This window comes from Brachionichthys hirsutus, chromosome 1, assembly GCF_040956055.1.
Source record: "Brachionichthys hirsutus isolate HB-005 chromosome 1, CSIRO-AGI_Bhir_v1, whole genome shotgun sequence".
Lineage (NCBI taxonomy): Eukaryota > Metazoa > Chordata > Actinopteri > Lophiiformes > Brachionichthyidae > Brachionichthys > Brachionichthys hirsutus.
Window position 1 is genome coordinate 5,996,252 of NC_090897.1, and position 20,991 is coordinate 6,017,242.

The 20,991-nt window shown below is 41.6% G+C and overlaps 1 protein-coding gene across 1 annotated transcript in view; it reads right to left on the minus strand.

The window, feature by feature from the left end:
• The window catches only part of ush2a (Usher syndrome 2A (autosomal recessive, mild)), a 129,835-nt gene that overhangs the window by 15,266 nt on the left and 93,578 nt on the right, over window positions 1-20,991 (minus strand). Inside the window, exons 60-66 of the mRNA XM_068741852.1 lie at window positions 15,811-15,918; window positions 14,265-14,448; window positions 12,152-12,309; window positions 9,817-9,972; window positions 9,522-9,684; window positions 8,267-8,484; window positions 8,042-8,178 (exon numbers count right to left, since the gene is read on the minus strand). Of these exons, the coding sequence (XP_068597953.1) occupies window positions 8,042-8,178; window positions 8,267-8,484; window positions 9,522-9,684; window positions 9,817-9,972; window positions 12,152-12,309; window positions 14,265-14,448; window positions 15,811-15,918 (1,124 nt within the window). The remainder of the gene's footprint in view (window positions 1-8,041; window positions 8,179-8,266; window positions 8,485-9,521; window positions 9,685-9,816; window positions 9,973-12,151; window positions 12,310-14,264; window positions 14,449-15,810; window positions 15,919-20,991) is intronic.

Genomic DNA, 20,991 nt, shown 5'->3' on the forward strand with positions numbered 1-20,991 from the left:
TTCAGTAGGTGATTAGAGAACTATGCAAACTATGCAGGATTCACTTGAGGGTTTATTTTGCTGTTTTCGGGTTGATAGTGACCCAAAACCGCCATAATAGTAATGTAGAAACGTGAGCTTTCCATAATATGTCTCCTCTAATAAATGTTTTTGTTTCCATTAAGTCTTTAAAAAAAGAAAGGTTAACCCGTGACCACATGAAAATCTTCACCGCAAGATATGCGAGCAAAAAGGTTCTCGTCAACCTTAATTCTTTGTGCATGAGCATGTGCGTGCTTGCCAATGATCAAAGTCACTAAATAATCATGCTAAATTCAAAGGAACACAGAGGGAACGAGAAGTCAAGAGAGAAAGAAATAGAGGGGAAGAGACAGAGAGAGATGGAGAAAAAGAAAAACGATTTGCACGCATGTACAGGAAGGAAAACTAGGAAAATAGACAATAATAGAAAAAGAAGCAAAGAGACAGGAAGAGGTCCTGCTAATTTATACATTAAAGAGTCCTCAGATCTCACATGGTTCAACACAACTTAGCATTGAGGGCAAGAAAGCAATCTAGTCAATCTATTATTCCCTCCTTCTTTCTCATTTCTGGCGTGTGAGCTGAGCAACAGCAGGGGTCCTCTGGTCAGTGTGTGTGTATCTTGAAATGTGTGCATGTGTTCTCCCTGAGCCTTCTGCTAATATTTGGTCTTCTGGTTACTTGTGTGGTCATCACAACAAATCCATACATGCAGCCGGCATTTTGGTTTGTACTCATGTGTCCCGACAAAAAGTAGGGCTTGTGTGTGGGTGTACGGCCGAGTGTGCGTGATATTCAGGTGGAGAGGCATGGTGCGACCGGGGGGACAGTGTGTGATACTAATTAAGAATAACCATGTGTATTTGTCAAAAGAATTATGCTGATTATCTCACAAAGGCCCCAGCACTGGGCCCCGCAGAGAGATAGAGACAGCGAGACGGACCTACATTAGCATATGGCTAAACACATTGACGCACATACACACACACACACACATGCAGGTTATAGTAGAGTGAGTGCCTAAGAACATACATAAAAGAGCCACGCCTAATGATAGGTGAACGGGGTCCGGCTTGCCTGCCGTAGGGATGCTCCTCTCTGCAGGCCTCATCTGGCCTCTCTGCTCGCTCTTATTATGTCCTAGAGAATGTAATAAAGCACCACGCCGTTTCACCTTTTCTAATGTGTCATAGTTATTGCAGTGTGCAGTAAAACAGGCCATAATACAACACGATTCAATCCAATTCAGTTAAATTCAGCAGCAGTCAATTCAATCCTTGAGCCCAGTCTATTAGTACAAGCTGCGCGCTGACCGGCCCTGTGAGAGCAGTAATTGTTTTCAGAGGTTTCTGAGGTGAGCCAGTGCGCCACACGCTGCTCTCTCACACCCCATGCCAAGCTCCCTAGCCAAGTTTGTGTGTGTGTGCGTGCGTGTGCGCATTTATGTGTGCTGGGCTAATTCAATGCTGCTGGAACAATTGCCTTGTGTCTCTTTGCAAATGCCCCGTGTGGGTGTCCCTGCTAGTCAGTGTGCATTAGACAAACTTTGACACATACAGACGTTCATACGACACAAACCCACAGATGCATTAGGCAGTGCCATTAACAGTGTGTTTTGTCTGCGGCCGACAGACAGAGAGGCACTGCAGGGATTTCAAATAGGCACGCCCACTTCATGTCATCAGTCATGATTGGCTTTAGCAGCTCCAGGACCCCAGGAACCACATATTTAGTTTATTGTGTGCACGTGTGTTGGTGTGTCTGATGTGACTCAAGGATGGTGAGAGTAAAATCCACAGATGCCTCCTGAAAATGAAACGAATATGTGTCTTTGTCTGCTGATGCAATTTTATCTGAGTTATATTTAATTAAGAAAGTTAATTCAGTCCGAGATCATTACTACGATAAATACACCGTCTAACAATGACTACTTGCATTAAAACAATTAAAACATCCTCCAATGAAGCTCAGCGCCTCCCATTATGTCATTGTGCCTGACAGCAATAGTTTGAATCTCTCTTAATATGACTCAAACCATGAAATGTACCACTAGAATTTGGGATCTTCTTTTTTTTTTATAGATTTAATAATTATTTAAGGAAATTACATTTCACTCATTTCAAGATCCATCAAATTTGACACTAACCTAAAAAAAAGAAAAAGAAATTGCTTCAAAGCTTTTGGAGTTAAGAACCTCTATGGTGGGTGTAGAACCTCTCAGACACAATAAATGAACACAACGTAGAAAAACAAAGACTGCATTTAATAATCTGTATTCATGTCCAGCCTGTGGGACAGCATGAGACAGACAGAGGCTGGCGGGAACGTCTCCTACAGATAATGGTCAGAAGTACAACCCACTTCCAAAACAAACACTTCACAAGGATCCAGCCACACACTTTCTCATACACACATTCTTCATGCTCGAGTTGAATGGACTCAGTGATCACAACATATATTCTTTTTTTCTCTCACACACACTCAGCATTCCTCTAAAGTGATGACCATCATATCGCAGTTGCAGCACTCTCTAACAACCATTAAGACAAGTGGATAGCACTCCAGTGGATGGCGTGGCCTCTCCGCAGACAGACACACAACCTATCATTACAGAGCAAGTATGTGTGTGTTTGTGAGAGACAGAATGAGACAGAAGGGAAGAAGTTGCAGCATCTAAAAAAAAAATCACTTGACCGGGTGAGAAGAGAGAAGGGGGGGTGGTGGATAAGAAAAACATAAAAACTGTAATTTGTCACAGAGGAAGAGACAACCTGGATGGAAATGAAGTGATGGAGAGATGGAGGGAGGAATTACAAAAAAGATGAAGAGATGTGAGAGAAAGATTGGAGTGACAAGAAGGACTGTAGCAGCCTGATTATTTGGCTGTTTATGCAAAATGCTGAGAGCCCTCCAATCAGAGATGGAGACCGCTAACTAAGGGCTCTGATAGGCCGAGGGGCTAACAAACTGTGTATCGGAGGCTCCTCAAATATTTCCTTCCTTTCTTCACCTGAGTCTTCCTCCTCTCCAAATCTCTCATCACACTGTGTGCACTCAGCTCTGCTCTCTTCTTCCTCGCCTCCTCTCCTTTGTCTTCCTCATTTGGTAAAGGGTGTCACTGAGAGCAAGGGCAAAGTCCTTGTAGTTCGCATTCCTTTGACCAAATGTCCACAGTCCAGTGAACAGAGAAGAGTAATCTGTGCATGAAACAAGTAAAACTCACTTATTTCACGCACAGATTTATCTGGCTTCCAACAGCTCTGTCAGTAAAGTCAAGGGAAATATACAGGGGTACCTTTTCATTTCCAGGTTTGTAATTAGGGGTAAAAATAGCACTTTGGGTCTGCATGCAGCAGATGCGTTTTAGGCCACTGCCATCACTTGCTGCCTCTTGAATTTAAACGGTAGCTGACTATCGATACTGTGAGACTTCCCTCGTTTAACAAAGGCAATGCTTTTCTCATCACACATCTTTAATTGTACTGTTTTTTGCTATACTATGCGATCACACAATATCCTTTGTGTACAAAGCGTAGCCTTTAACTTTGAAACATATTTCAACGGGCGGCAGCGGCTCAGTCCGCCTGAGTCCCGGCTCAGACGAAATGTGGAGTGTGGGCTGGTGGCTGGAGAGGGGCCAGTCTACCTCCAGAGCACTGCTGAGGTGCCCTTGAGCAAGGGACCATCCCCCCAACTGCTCCAGATGTGGCAATAATGGTGTCGCCTTCACCCCATTCCCTCTCCGCATGTGTGGCTGTTTCAAGGGGCCTGCTGTACTAGGGTGCAAATGCTTGTGCTTGCAGTGTAACAAATAAAGGCTTTCTCTCTTTCTCTTCTTTAACAAATGTTGTGATGTGCTTAATATGGATCTACTTTCATACTGTGTGCTTAATAGATTTAAGCACACAGTATGAAATCTATTACTAAATATGTCTCAGGGCAAACATTCTATTCTGATGACATGTATTCATCTCCCAACTGTTCATGCCTCCATAGTACACTCTGACAATACAGGTGACACACACACACACACAAACACACACACACACACACACACACACACACACACACACACACACACACACACACCCTCACGTTGGCCCCTGAGACACAGTTCAGTAGCTGGCCCTCGCTGTCCCATGCTCTCTGACGGGCTCTTAATGGTAAACTAACAGATTGTAAACATGCTGCTAGCTCCCTCTCTCTCTTTTTCCACTCTCTACATTAATCATTCACCTTCTCTCCATCTCCTTCCTTCTCTTTCTGTCTCACTTATTCCCTCCACTTGTCTCACTTCCCTCTCAATCCTGCTTGCTCCATCCTTCCCTCTGCTTTCTCTCCCTCTCTCTCTCTCTCTCTCTCTCTCTCTCTCGCTCACTCCCATTTTTGCTGGGTTATTTTTTAAACAATGTGTCCTTCATGTACGGTTGGTTACGGGGTGTACAGAAGGACATCATTAGCGCTGGTGGTTAAGCTGTAATTTACACCATTACCGAGGTAGGGGCCATTTTTATTGCCTAGTAAATTTCAGCTCTGAAATATTTAGACCATATGGCTCAATTTGTGTAATAACCTTAATTTCCAAGCACCCTTCAGCTCCCTTCAGCGCCGGCTGTTGTTGGCGGATGGCAGAGTGGTGTGCGCACACATTTATATGTGTGCGCACGGTTCGGGGTTTGAAGCGTGAGCGCACACACACAGAAACATGGACATAGCATACATGTTAACGCATACTCGACACCTCTTACATACACATTGCACACACACTGTCTTCTACACACTCTGACTGATTCATTCATTCACACACACTGAAACGCACACACACACACACACACGTATGTATGCATGGCAGTAGCAGATTAATAGGGTGTCAGCTTGTGTTTGGGTGAGGGACCGTCAGGCGTTGGCCAGATGGTTCTCAGGGATGATGACTGTCAGGGGTCCTGCTCTGATCAATGGGATGTATTAATACAGCGCGTGTGTGCACGCACGCACAAACATGCGCACACTTGAAGATACACACAAACAAAGATATGGTGAGCGTGCACACAAGCACAATGCGCTCATATTTATACAGACCTCCACATTAAATAACACACACACACACACACAGAATAGTAACACACATGGTCTAACTTCGGCAGCGATCCCAAGGGCCACAGTTAACATCTGGAAGAGCCAGGGGAGGAACGAAAGGACAGAAGAGTAAAGGAGTGGAAAGAGGGAGGAAAAGGGAGGCAAGAGGATTTAAGGAATGGAAAGAAGGAAGAAATATCAGAGACAGGTACAAGGAAGAAGAGAGGGGTAAGTGGAAGCGGGAAAAGAGCTGCAGGGAAACTCGGAGATGAGGAAGAAGATTGAGGAGGAAAAGAGAGGGAGTAGATGGAAAAAAGGGAGAGACATTTTTAAAGAAGAGGGCAATGGAAAAGAGGAACTGAGGAAATCAGGGTGGGCTGAAAGTAGGAAGGAAGAAGGAATAGAATGATGTAATATATAGGGATAGAAGGTAGGGAATAATACGGGAGCGGTGAGAGAACGTGGGCAAAAATGTGGAAAATTGTGTGATGTGAAAGACAGAGCAGGGGGAAGAAAAGGAGGTGAAAGAGGGAGGGAGGATTGTGGAGTGATATGAGGCAGCTGCATGATGGTGGATTTTTAGTCGACTGAAGCCCTTGGGCAGATTTGGGTGAAAGCACAATGGACACAAAGTGCTTTCCAGGGAACCAAAAGAGTAGGATGGAGGGATGAAATGCAGTGGCAGAAAAAGGGAAAAGCAGTTCAGAGTGAACACCCCGAGGAAGAAATTAACGGGAAAAAATATAAAGCAGGAGGAAAGTAACGGAATCATGATCCAAGAAACGCAGCATGACAAGATTATTTTAGTTGCTAAAATATCTGTCAGAAAGGTGCAAAGCATGGAGAGAGAATTGATGTGTTTGTGAGACCCTGTGTGTGTCTGGCAGTGTGTGAGGGTCGAGTGAGGCAAGGCCGCCTGCGCTCGTACCCTCATTCCGTCCGACTGCCATGACGACCCCATTAATCAGCCACGCTGGCACAGAGCAGGGTTCCCTGCCCGGCCTGAGATCAACGCGCACGCACACACACACACACACACACTTCAATTAACTAAAAATAAATGGAATAGTAGATATAAAGTAGTGAAAATAGAAAATAGTTACCATCTATTAAAAAATCAGTGTTAAGCTATTTAAATACACGTAAAGCCACTAAAAACAGGCTATTTATTCCATTGCCATTAAGATTTTTCTGGTGCGTGACACACAACGACATAAACATTGGTGAAGTTACCGTTAAACTGTATTTGTTCATATCTCTTACTGACTGTTGTTCAAGCATTCCTTGAACTGCCACAGGGAGAGAAGCATTTTGAGGACTAGTGAGTGAAATTTATCCAAGAAATGGTATGGCACTTCTTTGTGTTTACATAACTGTCAACTGGAGCCAATAAACATTCAGATCAGATCAGAATATCAGATCAAAATATTTATTCATTCAGGCCCTCTGCAGAGTTATTTGAAAATGAAGGAACGCCACAGACGACAAGACTCAAGTGATGATTACATTTTTTTTTTTTTAAAGGGCATTTAAAAGAGAAGCAGACAAGAAGCTTAGTCTTGATATCTCAAGACTCTGGAAAAAAAAGATGTCCCTGTGGCTAATAATCAGTTTTATATTAATATTAATACTGTATAAGGAGGTGATTCTGATAATCATTAATCCCATTCAACTGAATTGCTACACCATGCCAGTCAATCAAGCAACACCCCTACCGGATTCTTTCTTGCCACTTTCCCTTCTTTCAGCCAAGATGGTAAAAAAAAATAAAAGCCACTCACTTTTTATGTCCATTGAAAGTTTGATTTTTACTGATGGGACAGAAAATAAAGGCTAGAAAAGATGGTTACCATGGCATTTCAATTACCATGGATACATTAATTTAGTTAATATTAAAATAACAGTCTATTCAGTTGCATTTGTTCTTTGATTTGATAATGCTTAAACTGTGGTGTCTGAGGGCGGTTGTGAAAACGGTGCTGATGAATGTAAGTGCATGAATAAAGTAGCCCAGCATTAATGATGCCGCTAAATCCTATACAATCTGATATGTTTATGTTCACTGAAAGATTTCTCATTTAAACTTTCTTTGTGTATTCCTACACAAATGAGTAAATGTGGCTGAAAGCAGCCGTGTGACAAATGACCACTGCAAGTCCATGTCATGTCAGTGAGCCTCACACACACACACACACACACAGTGTTCCATATCAATGAGAGGGTGAAAGGTCACCATTTACATCTTGTATTAATTATGAGTGACAAGCCAAAGGTCACTGCGGGAGAAGAGGCCATTCGTATGGACAGAATATAGATCTATACTTCTGCCTCTCTCCCCCATTCCCTCTCCTTGCTTTGCCTATCTATCACTCTGTCTCGCCACTTTCTTGTTCCTTCACTTGTCTGTTCTCTCCACCTTCATGCTCTTTTGGCCTCAGCCAGTATTGCTTTATTTACTTAGTTATCTTTCTTCTCTTTTATATTAACTGCATCGATATTTGTTCTGCTGATCCGCCTCACTGTCTTTTACTCCCATCAATTTCTGTTCTCTGTGTGTATAGCTTATTTTTTAGTTTGTCCCTCTTTCTCTGTTCTTAAAATCCAAACACACATATATTTAGACATAAACACTCACACTAGATATGAGTTTGTGCGTGGATGTGTATTTGTGTATAAATGTGTGCGCTTGGTTTGAGGGGAGTTGCTTATAGTTATTCTCCTGTGTTTGATTCAGGCCTGACAAAAAAATGGAGGGAAGAGCCCTGGAGATTTGCAGGTCAAGAGCAGCGTGTCTTTATGTGTGTGTGTGTGTGTGAGTTTGTGTGTGTCTGCAGGCCCCTCACTGGCAAACAGATGGCACCAGCACCACAGGTAGAGTCCACATTTCTTCACATGCATCACAAATGACAATAGACAGACAGACAGACAGACACACACACCTTACCTCCACAGTGAGAGCGGTAACAGCAGTGGAGTTGACTGTTGGGTCCTGTTGGTGCTCCTTGTAGACCAGTCTATAATGGGAAATGACACCACTGGGCTGGACTGGTTCACTCCATTTCAAATGGGCTGAGTAAGCGCCTGCATATCCCAAAGCACATGGGAACGTTAGTGATTCTACATGAATGCTAACCAGACCATAAGTTTTACCAGCAGCCTGTGACCTCACCAGTGGGTGTGGCAGTGGGAGGAGCCATCTCTTCTGGTTCTGCCTGCAAGGTCTGAGCTAAAGCCCACTGGCTCAGAACTGAGCCCTTGGAGTTGTCAGCACGAATCCTGTACTGGAAGTAGCTGAAGGGTCGCAGGGCAGGGCTTGCATCCAGAAATTCAAGCGGCCCACCGGACCAGATGAAAATCAGAAGCTGCTCCTCAGTTCCTGCTGGACGTCTGCAATAGATTAAAATTACTAGAATTAGCCTTTGATCACTATTTGTTCTTTAACCCAAACAAGCAGGAATGTATTCCTGAAAACAAGTTCCACATATTTAAGTATAGCTTTTATTTATATAAAATCAAGATACTGTGAAAAAAATAAAATCTCAAAAGTATTTTTCAAGTTTCATTTTGTAACTGAACCGTAAATTCAGTTCTGTTTCACTTTTAAACTTGCAAAATATTAGAAAGACGTATTTATTATTATTGACAGAAAAAAGTGATTCTAGTATTTTAAAGATTAAAGTATTTCAGTTTACAAAAATACTGCCAGAACTGTACAAGACTGAAATAAAAATAAATAAGTCTTAAACATAACGTGTAAATCACAGGCTGATGCAAGCAAGCCGAAGTCTTGGTAAGCCGCTTTGTCTGTGATTACTTTGGATTTCAGGTGTGAGTGTGACACAGAGAAAGAGAGATAGATTTTCCTCTTTCATCCAACTCCCTGTCTGGCTGAGTCTGCTCATGCCAGGTCTGTGTGTGTGTGTGAGTGCGTGTACTGCTATGCTAATGTGTGTTTCCTCTGGACTTAAAGGGCTTAGTCTCATCTGACCCTGCATACAGATCATACTCTTTGGTCAACAAGCAGACCACGACCTTCAGCATGCATTAATACACACACGCACACTCATACCTGTAAAGCACGCAGATTGGTAGTCATCTGCCTGAAGCCTCATCACCGAAACCTTTATGCTTCACGCAAAGCTAAATATACATCCTATCACTCGATAGGTGTACGAAAATGGGAGTGTTGCAACTTATTCACATCAGATGAAAGCAGCTATGTGTAGAGTGTCATTGTGTCCCCACTTACACAACCTTATAACAGGTGAATGGATAAAATAAAACAAATGCTATGATAACTCTTCAGGTAATATAACTAAGCATTTTGGTGTTCAATGATACTGAAAGCTGCCGAAAAAAACATCTTATTGTGAGCTAAGCTACTGTGAGTCAATGTGGCAAATATATTTCTGGGGGTATATTACCTGTATATATGGTAGGATGAGATGAGCCCATTGGGTTTTTGGGGGGCCAGCCAGTGAATCTCCAGGACGTTGGCTCCAGCTGCCTTCACTGTAGGGGGCAGCAAACCTTCGGGGGCTGTCTCTAAAGTCCGCACGTACACACCTTCACCTACACCACACCCCTCTCCGGTGGAGAAATCGGCAGCAATTTGTCAGACCAGCACACATTTCAGGAACACATCATGAGTTTGTTTCGTTTACATTAATGGAACCAACTGGATCCGAAGCATCTCCAAGCTAAAAATCAAATAATTACCAATTTGACAGGCTTGGACTCTGATGTAGTACATGGTGAATGCCTCTAGATCTGTCACGTTGAGGTGAAGGCCTCTCCCAGCAGGGCGCATTATGGCCCAGTCACTTCCTGGATTTAACAGGATATTGTAGCGTACAGGTTGGGCGCTGAGCTGAGCTGTGGAAATAGAGAACACAGTGGATGTGATAACCTTTATTTGAAGTCTTTTAGTGAGGTGCATTTTTAACACCCCCCCCCCCCCCCCCCCCCCGCAAAAAAAAAAGGGAATGATTTCAGGAAGGACACATCAAGCTGTTCATGAAAGAAGTTTCACAAAAACACACTTTTGCTTTAAAACCGACTGCTCCTGCCTTCATAACAATGGCATTGATAATAACACAACTGTCTACATATAGAAACGACCACCCACATACACACATGCACCTGCACTTTGTTAATATTCTCCCTGGAGGTTTTTCCATAATTCAGGCCAACTGTATTGTGATGGGTTATTCAACATTCATGAACTCTGGATATCTGGAGAACGAACTGATTACCAGACAAATGAAAGACTTCAATTATTCACCCCCCAACTCACATATGCACGCATACACGCATGCACCTACAGGTGCATGTGCCTGTGTAGACACGCAAACGCACGCGCGCACACACACACAACATAGTTGTCAGTCTGATATTTAAGTTCTATTATTTACAACCAATCAGCTGCTTCAAACTCATCTATTTCAAACAAAAAGATGAGATGTGCACTTACACACAACTAAAGACAAGCGTGCATAAAATCCTCACATTCACACACACACGCACACACACACACACACACACAGAAAGGAAAAAACATCACGATGGAGAAATTGATCCGAGAGTAAATGTCTTTTTAATAGCCATACGTCATGTATGTGTATGAAGACACAAACACACATGTATACATGCACGCACACACAGCCAGAGATAATAGCACACAAACACACACACACACACACACACACAGTCAAAAACACTCCAGACTCTGGGCTCAGGAAGTTAACCAAGCGTGAGAACCTAGCCGATATTTCCTCACCTTTAAAATCAACTCGTAATGACAATAGAATAGGCCTGCCTATGGAAATGTCTCCACAGTCACACACACACAGACGTATAAAGATGCACACATAAACACAAATATACAGACACAAAGCACACGCACACACACATAACAAAATGAAGTGTCTTTGCTAGTGGGCCCAAATAAGTGGTTTTTGAAATAGGAAATCAGCCTAATGGGAGAGTAATATTCAATGATAGATGGGTTAGGGCATACAATCACTGCCCCATAAGCACGGAAGCCAGCCCTTGGTGTATGTGTGTGTGTGTGTCCAGGTCTTGGAAGGCCAGAAGGTGAACAAAGAACCGCTCAGGGCTTTTGTTTCTGTCTGACCCTCTCACTCTCCATCTCCTCACTCCATCAGAGGGCAAAGTAGTATAAACGTAGGATGAAATTCGTGTCTGTTTAACATAGAGAGTATATTTTTTTTAACCAAATAAATGTGACAGTCACTGATTGTCATGCCAAAAAATATTTGAATCACTGGTAAACCACTTCATGGAACATTTTCATGCAAATTTGTCAATGACTTTTTGAGTTAAATGGTCCAAAGTGTTCCATCTGTCTGTTTTCTTCTACTGATCCATGCTGATCACACAGGCGGCAGGATAGGCAGCAACGGTTTTCAGTTTATCCTCGGCTTTCCAAAAGTGTTCTCAGCTTAGAAGAGATAGCACATTCTGGATTTAAATTGATGCTAGAACCTTTCAACTCATTTTTGTTTTGACACAAAGGAGATGCAGCTCCTTCCTTAGGTCCTTTCAGATGACTTTTCATCATGACTTTTTCCGTGCTCCAGACTCAACTGTTTTTTAGATCTTACCTTTCATCCTGTTTCTACCTGAGCCTGTTGCTTTAGACAAATTTAGGAGAGGTGCGTCTGAATCTGCTTAGAGCTGATCAGATTCTGCTGCCTTGCATCTCATTACCTACATCTCTGCTTCTTCTACAGCAAACATGTTAGTTGGATTCAGGAGGTCCTGATTCAGAAGTGCTCTATTCACTCTCGGACAATATCAGTCCAAGTAAGCAGCAGTTCTTCTTCCCCGTTGTACAAAGCCATGCTTACACTTCAGAGTCATTGCACAATTGCCGATAATAAAAAAGCATGTCTCCACTGCTTCACTTACCTCCTCCCAAGCTCCCAGGTTTTTACTTGCCTAAACTGCCAAAGCTGCAGCCCTTCTCTCCTTGTAATGCTACTCAGATACTGAACATGTCTTTTATTACTAAATTTTTATGTTTACTCACCAGGGGGGGTCCAGTCAAGAGAGACAGAGTGGGGGCCTAACGCTGTCACATTGTGGGGAGGCTGGATCCCTGTGGGGCACGAGGCTGGTGTTTGTATGATGTATTTTTCGCTCACACCCGTCCCTCCCTGGGTTCTCGCCTCCAGCTCATACACATAGCTGAGGAGATGGCAGGGTAAAGATGGGTGTGGAGAAAACAGCACAACAGCTGGGGGGAGGGGGGCATGGACTAATGAAGGATCCACGAAGAAGGAAGAAACACAAATACAGCAACGCTATATCTTTGTTATGGCCTTTCTAGCATCCATTCGTTTCAATTATGAAACAGCATTAAAATATATCGTCACATGCATCCTGTTAACTCCAGGAATTATTTTTGACATTTTATTTAACAATATAATGCGAGCAATTATAAGATTAATCTTAGCAAAAACAGCCATTTATAATCTTATTCAATCAGGGATAACCCTAATTTGGTAAATTAAAATAATCTCTTGAATAACAAATCAATTGTGTGTGTGTCTGGTCACTCTCTCTCCTGACTTGATTCTTCAGTTGCATTGCTTCCTGACTCTTGTCTATGACATCATAAGATAAATTTCCCTTTTAAGAGCGTGTGGCTGGCTGCCGCTACAGCGTACATTAGCTGTGTAAGTGGGCCACCGTCTAACATTAAAAGCCTTTAATTTGCTATAAACTCCGGCACACATGCATTAATAGATGGTGGCGTTGGGTTATTGTTCCTGAGCACGGTATTTTAAACAGAAGGCCATTACTATTTCTGTGGTGGGTTAGAAAGCAGTCAGGAGGAGGTATTAAAGCCACTCATATGCTACTCTCATAGACACTTAGACAGGGAAACATAAATAAATACACCTCCCTGTGACGCGCAACCCATGGAAGGGAGATACAGACGGAGGAAGAAAGCATGAGAAGAGCGTCGAGCAGAGAGTGGGTGTGATAACGTGGCGTAAGTTTCAGTGGGAGAATGAATTTAAACACTTCATCACTGGAAGATATTTACTTAAAGTAAACACTGCCTTGGGATATCAAATGCAGTATGGTGTGTGTGTGTGTGTGTGCGTGCGTCCGTGCGTGTGCCCTGCGGGGCAGGCCAGAGGGAATAGGTTAATTCTCTCGTCATCTTAGACACTTCCTGGGCTGCCGAAGCAAAGTGACAGCTAATCAACATTGTCATAAATAATCAATGGCCACTTTGAGCAGTCTCGCAGGCACACACAGAACGGCAAGAGTGGGTACACACTCACACACATACACACTGGCAAAAACACACACAAGATAATGTAATCCTTGGTGCAGTGCTAAATTGGGAAAAAGAAGGAAAGGAATGAGGTAAGAGGTAAAGGATGGGAGGGGACAGCGAGAGGAAAGAGAAGCGAACAGGAAGCGAGTCAAGTGATGAGAAGCAGAGGGTCGGGAAGGGAATGCCTTCTGGCAGACTATCAGGAATTAGGGAAAATTAAACGTCACACACACACACACACACACACCTATCTGGTTTCTTTCTCTTATTCTCTTTCACATATACATAGATGAGATTGAAGTACTGCAGGGTGTTATCCCAATAATTCTATTTGGGGTAAAGGGAAATTGAGAGAGAGAGAAGGTCGAGAAGGAGCGAGAGAGAGAGAGAGAGAGAGAGAAAGGGAAAGGAGAGGAGGGGCTCAATTTAGACTATCACAATTAATACGCAAAATCCATCCTGAAAATAAGGGTTAAATGAAAATAAACAGATAAATACAATCTATTCGCCACTGTTGTCTGTAAGCAAAGGCTAGATGTGATTTGTGATTTTAACATGTGTTTGTGGTAATGTTCATGTCTGTCCTGAAGATGTCAAATATTTGCTCATTAAACGTCACAAACAGACGTATGCACAGTCCTGAGAGGGAGACACGCATGAGATGACCGGAGCGCTTTTAAAACAGGGTGACCCTGACAGAACAGCACAAACACTCAAATGGGGAGATCGAGGAATTTAAGGGTTGATTGATTGTCAAGCTACAAGTTACGTGAGTACATGCATGAGAAGTTCTACATTTGTGCACCACACACTGCACACGCTCAAATCCATGTGTGTGCATGCTCTCTACCTGTGGTTTGGCAAGAGTCCAGAGTCGGTATAATTCTGGTCACGGTGGACTCCAGTAAAAATAGTGTGTCTGTCTCTGTTCAGTCTGTACTGGGAGATTTGTCCATTAGGCTGGGTCGGCTGATCCCAGTACAGCTCCACCACAGACTTGTTTATTATCAGGTGTCTGGGCCTCGACCATACACCTAGATGAGCACAGATGGAAAGAAGAGGAGAAGGGTGTTCTTCACTGCTGTTAACTGGTATCTATAATTAATCATGCTTTTAAATTTACACCAAACAAAGTGCATCATTCATTTTTAGAAACAGGACTTTTAACCTGCTGTTACTGAAATGAAAAACAGCAAACCTAACGCTCATCTTTTCATCAACTGACAAATCATTATTTTAATAGCTGGTTAGTACGAATGGTGACATTCATTTTGATAGAAATGTAGCTGATAAAATTATCGAAGGTAAATTCTTTTATTTTGGCAAGATATTTTTTTTATTTTGTATTTGTTTTACTATTGTTCACTCATGCTACATTGGGTATCTTCTTGGGTATAAATAATTATAAAAAAGAGAATTACAAGAAAATAGTTTTTGTTTAGTCATATCTAAGCAAAGAGGCACTATTCTTATATTCTTTTATTGTATAAAAAATAACAGCGGGAGACTAGATGTCTAGAAGCAAAGACAAAAGATGAAACACATAAAGCGGTAAGTGACAAAATCAGATGAGTTGAAAAGGATATCATATTTAAATGGAGAAGAAATAAGAGAAATATCCAAACCTATAGGAATCCATAAATATGCAGTAGGTTTTGAGACGTGAAAGAAGAGGAGAGAAAAAGATGGGAAAAGAGAAAACGGATATGGAAAATAGACGACAGAGACAAGAGAGGAAGAGAGGCGGTGAAGAGGTGTGACAGAAGATTACCAAATAATAGTTATATAATAAATAAAAATGCATGATGTTTAATTCAGGCAATGAAATTAGGTTTCTTTTGAGTTTAGTCAACAGTGAGAAAGAGGAGAGCAAGAAAGTGAGTGAGTGAGAGAGAGAGAGAGAGAGCGAGAGGTGAAAGATAGTAAGCTATAGCAGGGAGACCAATGAAGGACAAGAGAATGGAGGACACAAGGAAGGAGAGCAGCGGTGGGAGAAAAGAGGAAATGAAGAAACAACAGAAAAGCAGTAAAGAAAAATATACAATCTATTCAGACATTTTACATGATATCGTGGAATTTTAGTATTTTTTTTTATGTCACTGCAATTAAAATTTTATCATTAAATATTATCAACTACATATATTCAGAACAATGGACCATATATTTTTTTAAAGTAGTCTAGGTTAACCACAAGCAAAAATAAATTCAATCTTTGCAAATCTATTATTTTTATGTTTTATGGAATATCAGCTATGCATTTCTATGCAAAAATAAAAATATCCTGTGAACTGACAGGTATATGAAATGTATGAGAATTATGAGACTATCCCATACTTTGTAATGAATGCCACTACATAAACTCAAAAGGAGAATTCCTAAAGCGTATGTGCGTATACCTGCAGGGGAGGCTTGCAGGGTGCGTCCTGTGGACGGTACGCTGGCTCCGCATCCCACAGCTGTGCATGCCGCCAGCACAAAAGTGTAGTCTGTGTATGGCAGCAAACCTGTAGCGCACAGACATGGATGAATACATGCTAAGAAAGATCAAATCGGATACATCTCACCCATGCCACACAAATATTCTTTTGTTCAGGCGTATTGTTCTCATCACAGTAAACTGTGCAGGGCAGTGCAGAACAACAGAGAACAACAATAAAATGCAAAGAGAAAAGGCAAAAGAGGAAGAGGAAACCTTGCTTTGCCAGAATCACTTACACTTCTCCCAACCTTTTTATCTCTTTTTTCCATTTCACTCTCCCTCCCTCTGTTCTTTCCAGTCTCTCAACGGATGGATCCATATCTGTCTGCGTTAAATTATGCATGCCATAACTCAATAATGAAACAACGTAAAGATGGGCAGACGCGGAACTGACACGGGAGAGGACCGATCCAACGCTGTAATGTCATCAGCTTTTGATCTATGATAATTATGATACCTCAGTATGCGTTTAGGCTACAGCATGCAGACATGATTTATTTATAGGCTACCGCTATGCAGTTGTAAAGAAATCACATAGTAACCGAGTAGCCCTTTAACTATGACCACAGGAAATCCTTTTTTGGTCTTATATTGAACTTCCTGTTGTAAAAACCACAGGAAAACAAAGTTGATAAAAATCGTTTGTGTACCCAAATAAACTTATCTTTGAAACGGAGCCCTCCTGGTGATTGACAACCAGTGTTCCCTTTAAGTATATATTCCATGCATGGTTGTTGATGTAATATGGATGGATGAGGATGAATGCAAATCCTCCATGCTGAATGTTTTATGGTCATTCACTCAGCTGACAGCATACTAGAGCATAAATATCACATTCAAGGAAAAATGAAATAACTGAAACAAATTTATTTCTAAAGGATGACAGCAGAAACACGTTTTGGCATTGCGTAATACAATGTGTCCAATTCCTTTTGTGTATTTGATATGAAGTAAAATATATTTTATACAATGATTTATGTTAGATTATGTAAATGGTAATTTATTTTTAACTGCCATGATGAATGAAACCCAGACCAAAAAAATATATATTTTTGCTTAAATAGTAAAAATAAAAAATACATGAAAGTTTAGTTTAGTCCTGAAAGAAAGAAAATATATAATTATTATGGTTTTCTATATTTATATTTTACATTTATAAGTACATGTAAAATAACAATTCTATAAACCAAATCAGCTAATAATCTACATTTTCTGGTTTAGATAATTTAATTCAAACTGTGTGTGTTTTCAGGCTCAGGGACAGCGAGAGGGACGCCTTAGTGTGGCGTCTCAGCTGCTTTATTCAAGCCAATACCCACCCTATGTTAGCAGCACACGCACACACACACACACACAAACGTCCCTCACATCTCTTTCTACTGCTTAGCCTGCTTAACATGCCTCGCAGCCTGCCACGCTTAACCCAACCTCTGATCAATGTGTGTGTGTGTGTCTGTGTGTCTCAGTGTTCTCACAATGTTTGTGTGTTTGGGTTAAATAAAGGAAATCTGTCATCCACGCAAAAGTACTAGAGTTGAAGCACATGGCCGTGTTACACTATTCACGATGGGCAACTAAGCGTGTGCACAGCTTAGTAAATTATATCTACACTTCTCGTGCTGCCATGTGTTGTAGCAGGGAAAAAAGCAGCAATCTTTCTCTACATCTTTGAACACACAAACTTATTGTCCCTGGAGGTGTTTCAATGGGAGTGAAAATTTGACACTGGAAAATTGCGATTTAATATTTAACAAAGACTTCAAATATCCAACAACACAAGATCTGTGTGCATAAACAAAATGCTCAACATGCTTTCAAGTGTTATCTGTTGCTTATTAATTACAGCCTGAAATCCAGTCAGGAGGCAGAGTGGACTGATCAGAGAACAAGAACCTACAATTTGACTCAGTTCCACCCTCTAAATTCACCGGACCCTCCAACCACTCTGTCTCCAGCTATTTCAAATATAAAACTATAAATATAAGTTTCTTATTAATCACATTAATCAGTGTATACACATGCAAATGAACTCACACAAAAAAACACACACATCCCTCTGATGCATTCTGGTTTGTTTCAAGTTATACACTCAGCCTGAAGAGGGCAGTGTTGGTCTGCTTAAGGAAGTACATCACACGGCCTGTATGTGTGTATACCTGTAGGTGCACATACCCATGTGTGTGCATGTGTGTGCATGTGTGTCTATGTGCGTGATTGTGGAAAGACAGACGTAGCTTCAATCATTCTAACAGTGATCACTGGGAAGTGAAAAATGAGAGGAGGGCATTTTGACACGAGCAGCCAGCAGCTCACTAACAAACCGAGACAAGGCCGTAGCTGTCATCATAAGAACCGGACGTCCCGCTGACTAGTGTGTTTGTTTGCGCAGGACAAAGAGAGAAACAGAGAGAAACTTTGACAGGAAGACCAAGTAAAGAGTTGCTGCTTTTATTCATGGTAAAAGTCAAAGAGAGAGACGTCACAGTGAGAAAAGGACCAAAGATGATCCAGGATTGTGAGAGTGTTGTGGGATTCTTCTACGTGTGGGTGTTAGCGTGTTGCAGTAAACACAAGTGATTTTAAATGACATTTTATTGACAGGTTGCCGTTCCCTGTTTGCATTAGAGAATATGATAGGATGATGGACGCAGGCCTCAAAACCATGCCAGATACCTGATACGTAATAAAGATGGGGAGAGGAAGAGAGAGACCAAGAGAAGGAAAGATGTTGATGTGAAAGAGAAGATGAAGAGAAGGTATGAAAGCCGGGCAGAAGAATAAGGAAAGAAAAGTGATGAAGACGTGAATGTGACTGTAATGGGAATATAAGGGGAAGAATAGAAAGCAAGGGGTGGTGCAATGCATCAGAAGTCAGGAGAGAGAAAGCGAGCGAGAGAGAGAGAAAGGAATGGCATCGAAAAAAAGACTGAGGGAAAACCCTAAATTTGCTTTACTTGCAAGAAAAACAAAACGGCCAAGAATGCATGAAGAACAAGCAGGAGGAGAGCGAAAACAAAGTGAGAGAGAAACAGAGAGAAAGTAAGTGTGAGCGAGCGAGAGGAGAGCTTTGATAACACCTCTTCTAAATAATTAAGAGTTTGACTTCCTGTCTGTGGCTCCCTGCTGCAGAGACCGTCTGGGATGGAACAACAAGATCAGGTTCACACAGACACACATTACACAATTAGAAATCCTCATAAAGACAGAACAATGTAAAGAAAAAATATGGCAAAGTTCACATACAAAATATACACGATTATTTTTAGGATGTATTTTTTCGTTTATTGTTTTTACCTCCGCCGAGGAGGTTATGTTTTCGCCTGCGTTAGTTTGTTTTTCTGATTTTTAGCACAATAACTCAAAATGTTCTGGATGGATCTTGATGATATTTACAGAAAATGTTGGGAATCTCACCAGGAACAGTTGATCAAATTTTGGTGATGATCCCGAAAAGATCCTGGATTCTCGATCACTGTTATCAAATTCCGGCAACATTGTCGTCAAATATCTCCATTGCAGATATTTAGGATGTTCCTGTGTGTGTGTGTGTGTGTGGGGGGGGGGGGGGGGAGTCGAGGGCTAAACAGGAGCAAGGCATCAGGAAGCTCTGACTCAGCTGGGCAGCATCCACAGTAGGATGAGCGTCTCTCTCTACTGCTGCCTAAAATCTTAATATTTAGAAGCAGAATTCACAATGAGGGTGGAGCAAGTGGTTTTCAACCGGCTGGATGAAAGCCTCTTGCTACACACTGTAGTACCGACACCTCTCATGAAAGGCAGATTTCAAGATTGGTACATGAAAAGACCAGCTCTCTCTCTCTCTCTCTCTCTAATCCTCCTTTCCCCATGTCTACATGCCTGTACCTGTAGCAGGGACCGATCAGAGAAGGGAACATGAGCGGAAACACATTAATAAATAAGAACGCTGTTCTGAATTAATAATGAGGCTACAAAGGACCAATTAAACACATGATTAATGCCATAATCTATATAATTGCAGGCAGTAATTCATTGTGAGCTAATGATAGCAATACTTAATATTGATTCACATGGGGTGTCTTTGTACAGTAGTGCTTAATTCTTTCTGAGAAGTGTCGCTTTTCAGAAGTGGTAAAAAGGGCGCTAATAGCAGCCAGTTCCTCGCATTTCCAGAAGGAAGCCATTCATAAACAGCAAACGGCAGGAGCCGCAAATTTCCGATTCTGGCATCACAGGGGGCGCTGCTTACTTTGGAGCTTTTTCCTCTCGCAGAAACATCACTATGTTTATGACATTAACAATGATTGTAAGACTGTAAGACTTTTACACAGTTAAATATGCCATAGAACAACTTCCTGCCGTGTCTCCAGTTTGAATGAGTGAGTACGCGGTCTCTGAGCATCTGTCGCTGACAGTGGTGAGAACCGTCTGAGCGATGTAGATGACTAATGGCGTATTAAACATTAAGGATGAGGGAGTAGCACAGCAATTATTTCTGTTCATATTTCATTGAAAACACTTAGATACTTACATCCATCTTTTCATCTGTCCCACACCCCTTTTCGGCCTCACTCTTCAAAAGTATGATCACGTGAACTGTCTACCAATTCAGTTTGTGCATATTTTTTTATAATAAAAAAAAGTGACTCTCCTCTCTTCTTTCACCTTTGTTCTTTTTTGGAGACAGCATTTCAACAGCTACAGGTTTATTTCTATACAATTTCATCATCAGCACATACATGAAGACACAGAACAAGAAATAGTAACAAATACAGTTAAGTATATATTGATTTTCTTTCTTTTTAAATGACAGCAGATCTGTTTTTGACATGAGAGAAGGAGCCTATTTCCACAGTAACATAATGGGTGTCTATTAAAGGGTTACTCTGAGCTAAGAGACTATTTGTGGACAACCAAAGAGGTTTTTTTACAATTCATAACTAATGTACATAAAATATCCCTTTATACTCCTTTCCTATCATAATGTAGTAGCTTGTTCAAACACACAAAACAGTGAGAGAGCAATCTCAAACTGAAGGAAAAGAGCGAGAGCAAAATAGAAAGAGAGAGGGAGGGAGGGACTGTCCCAGTCGTGATTCTGACTGAATATAAAAGGTTT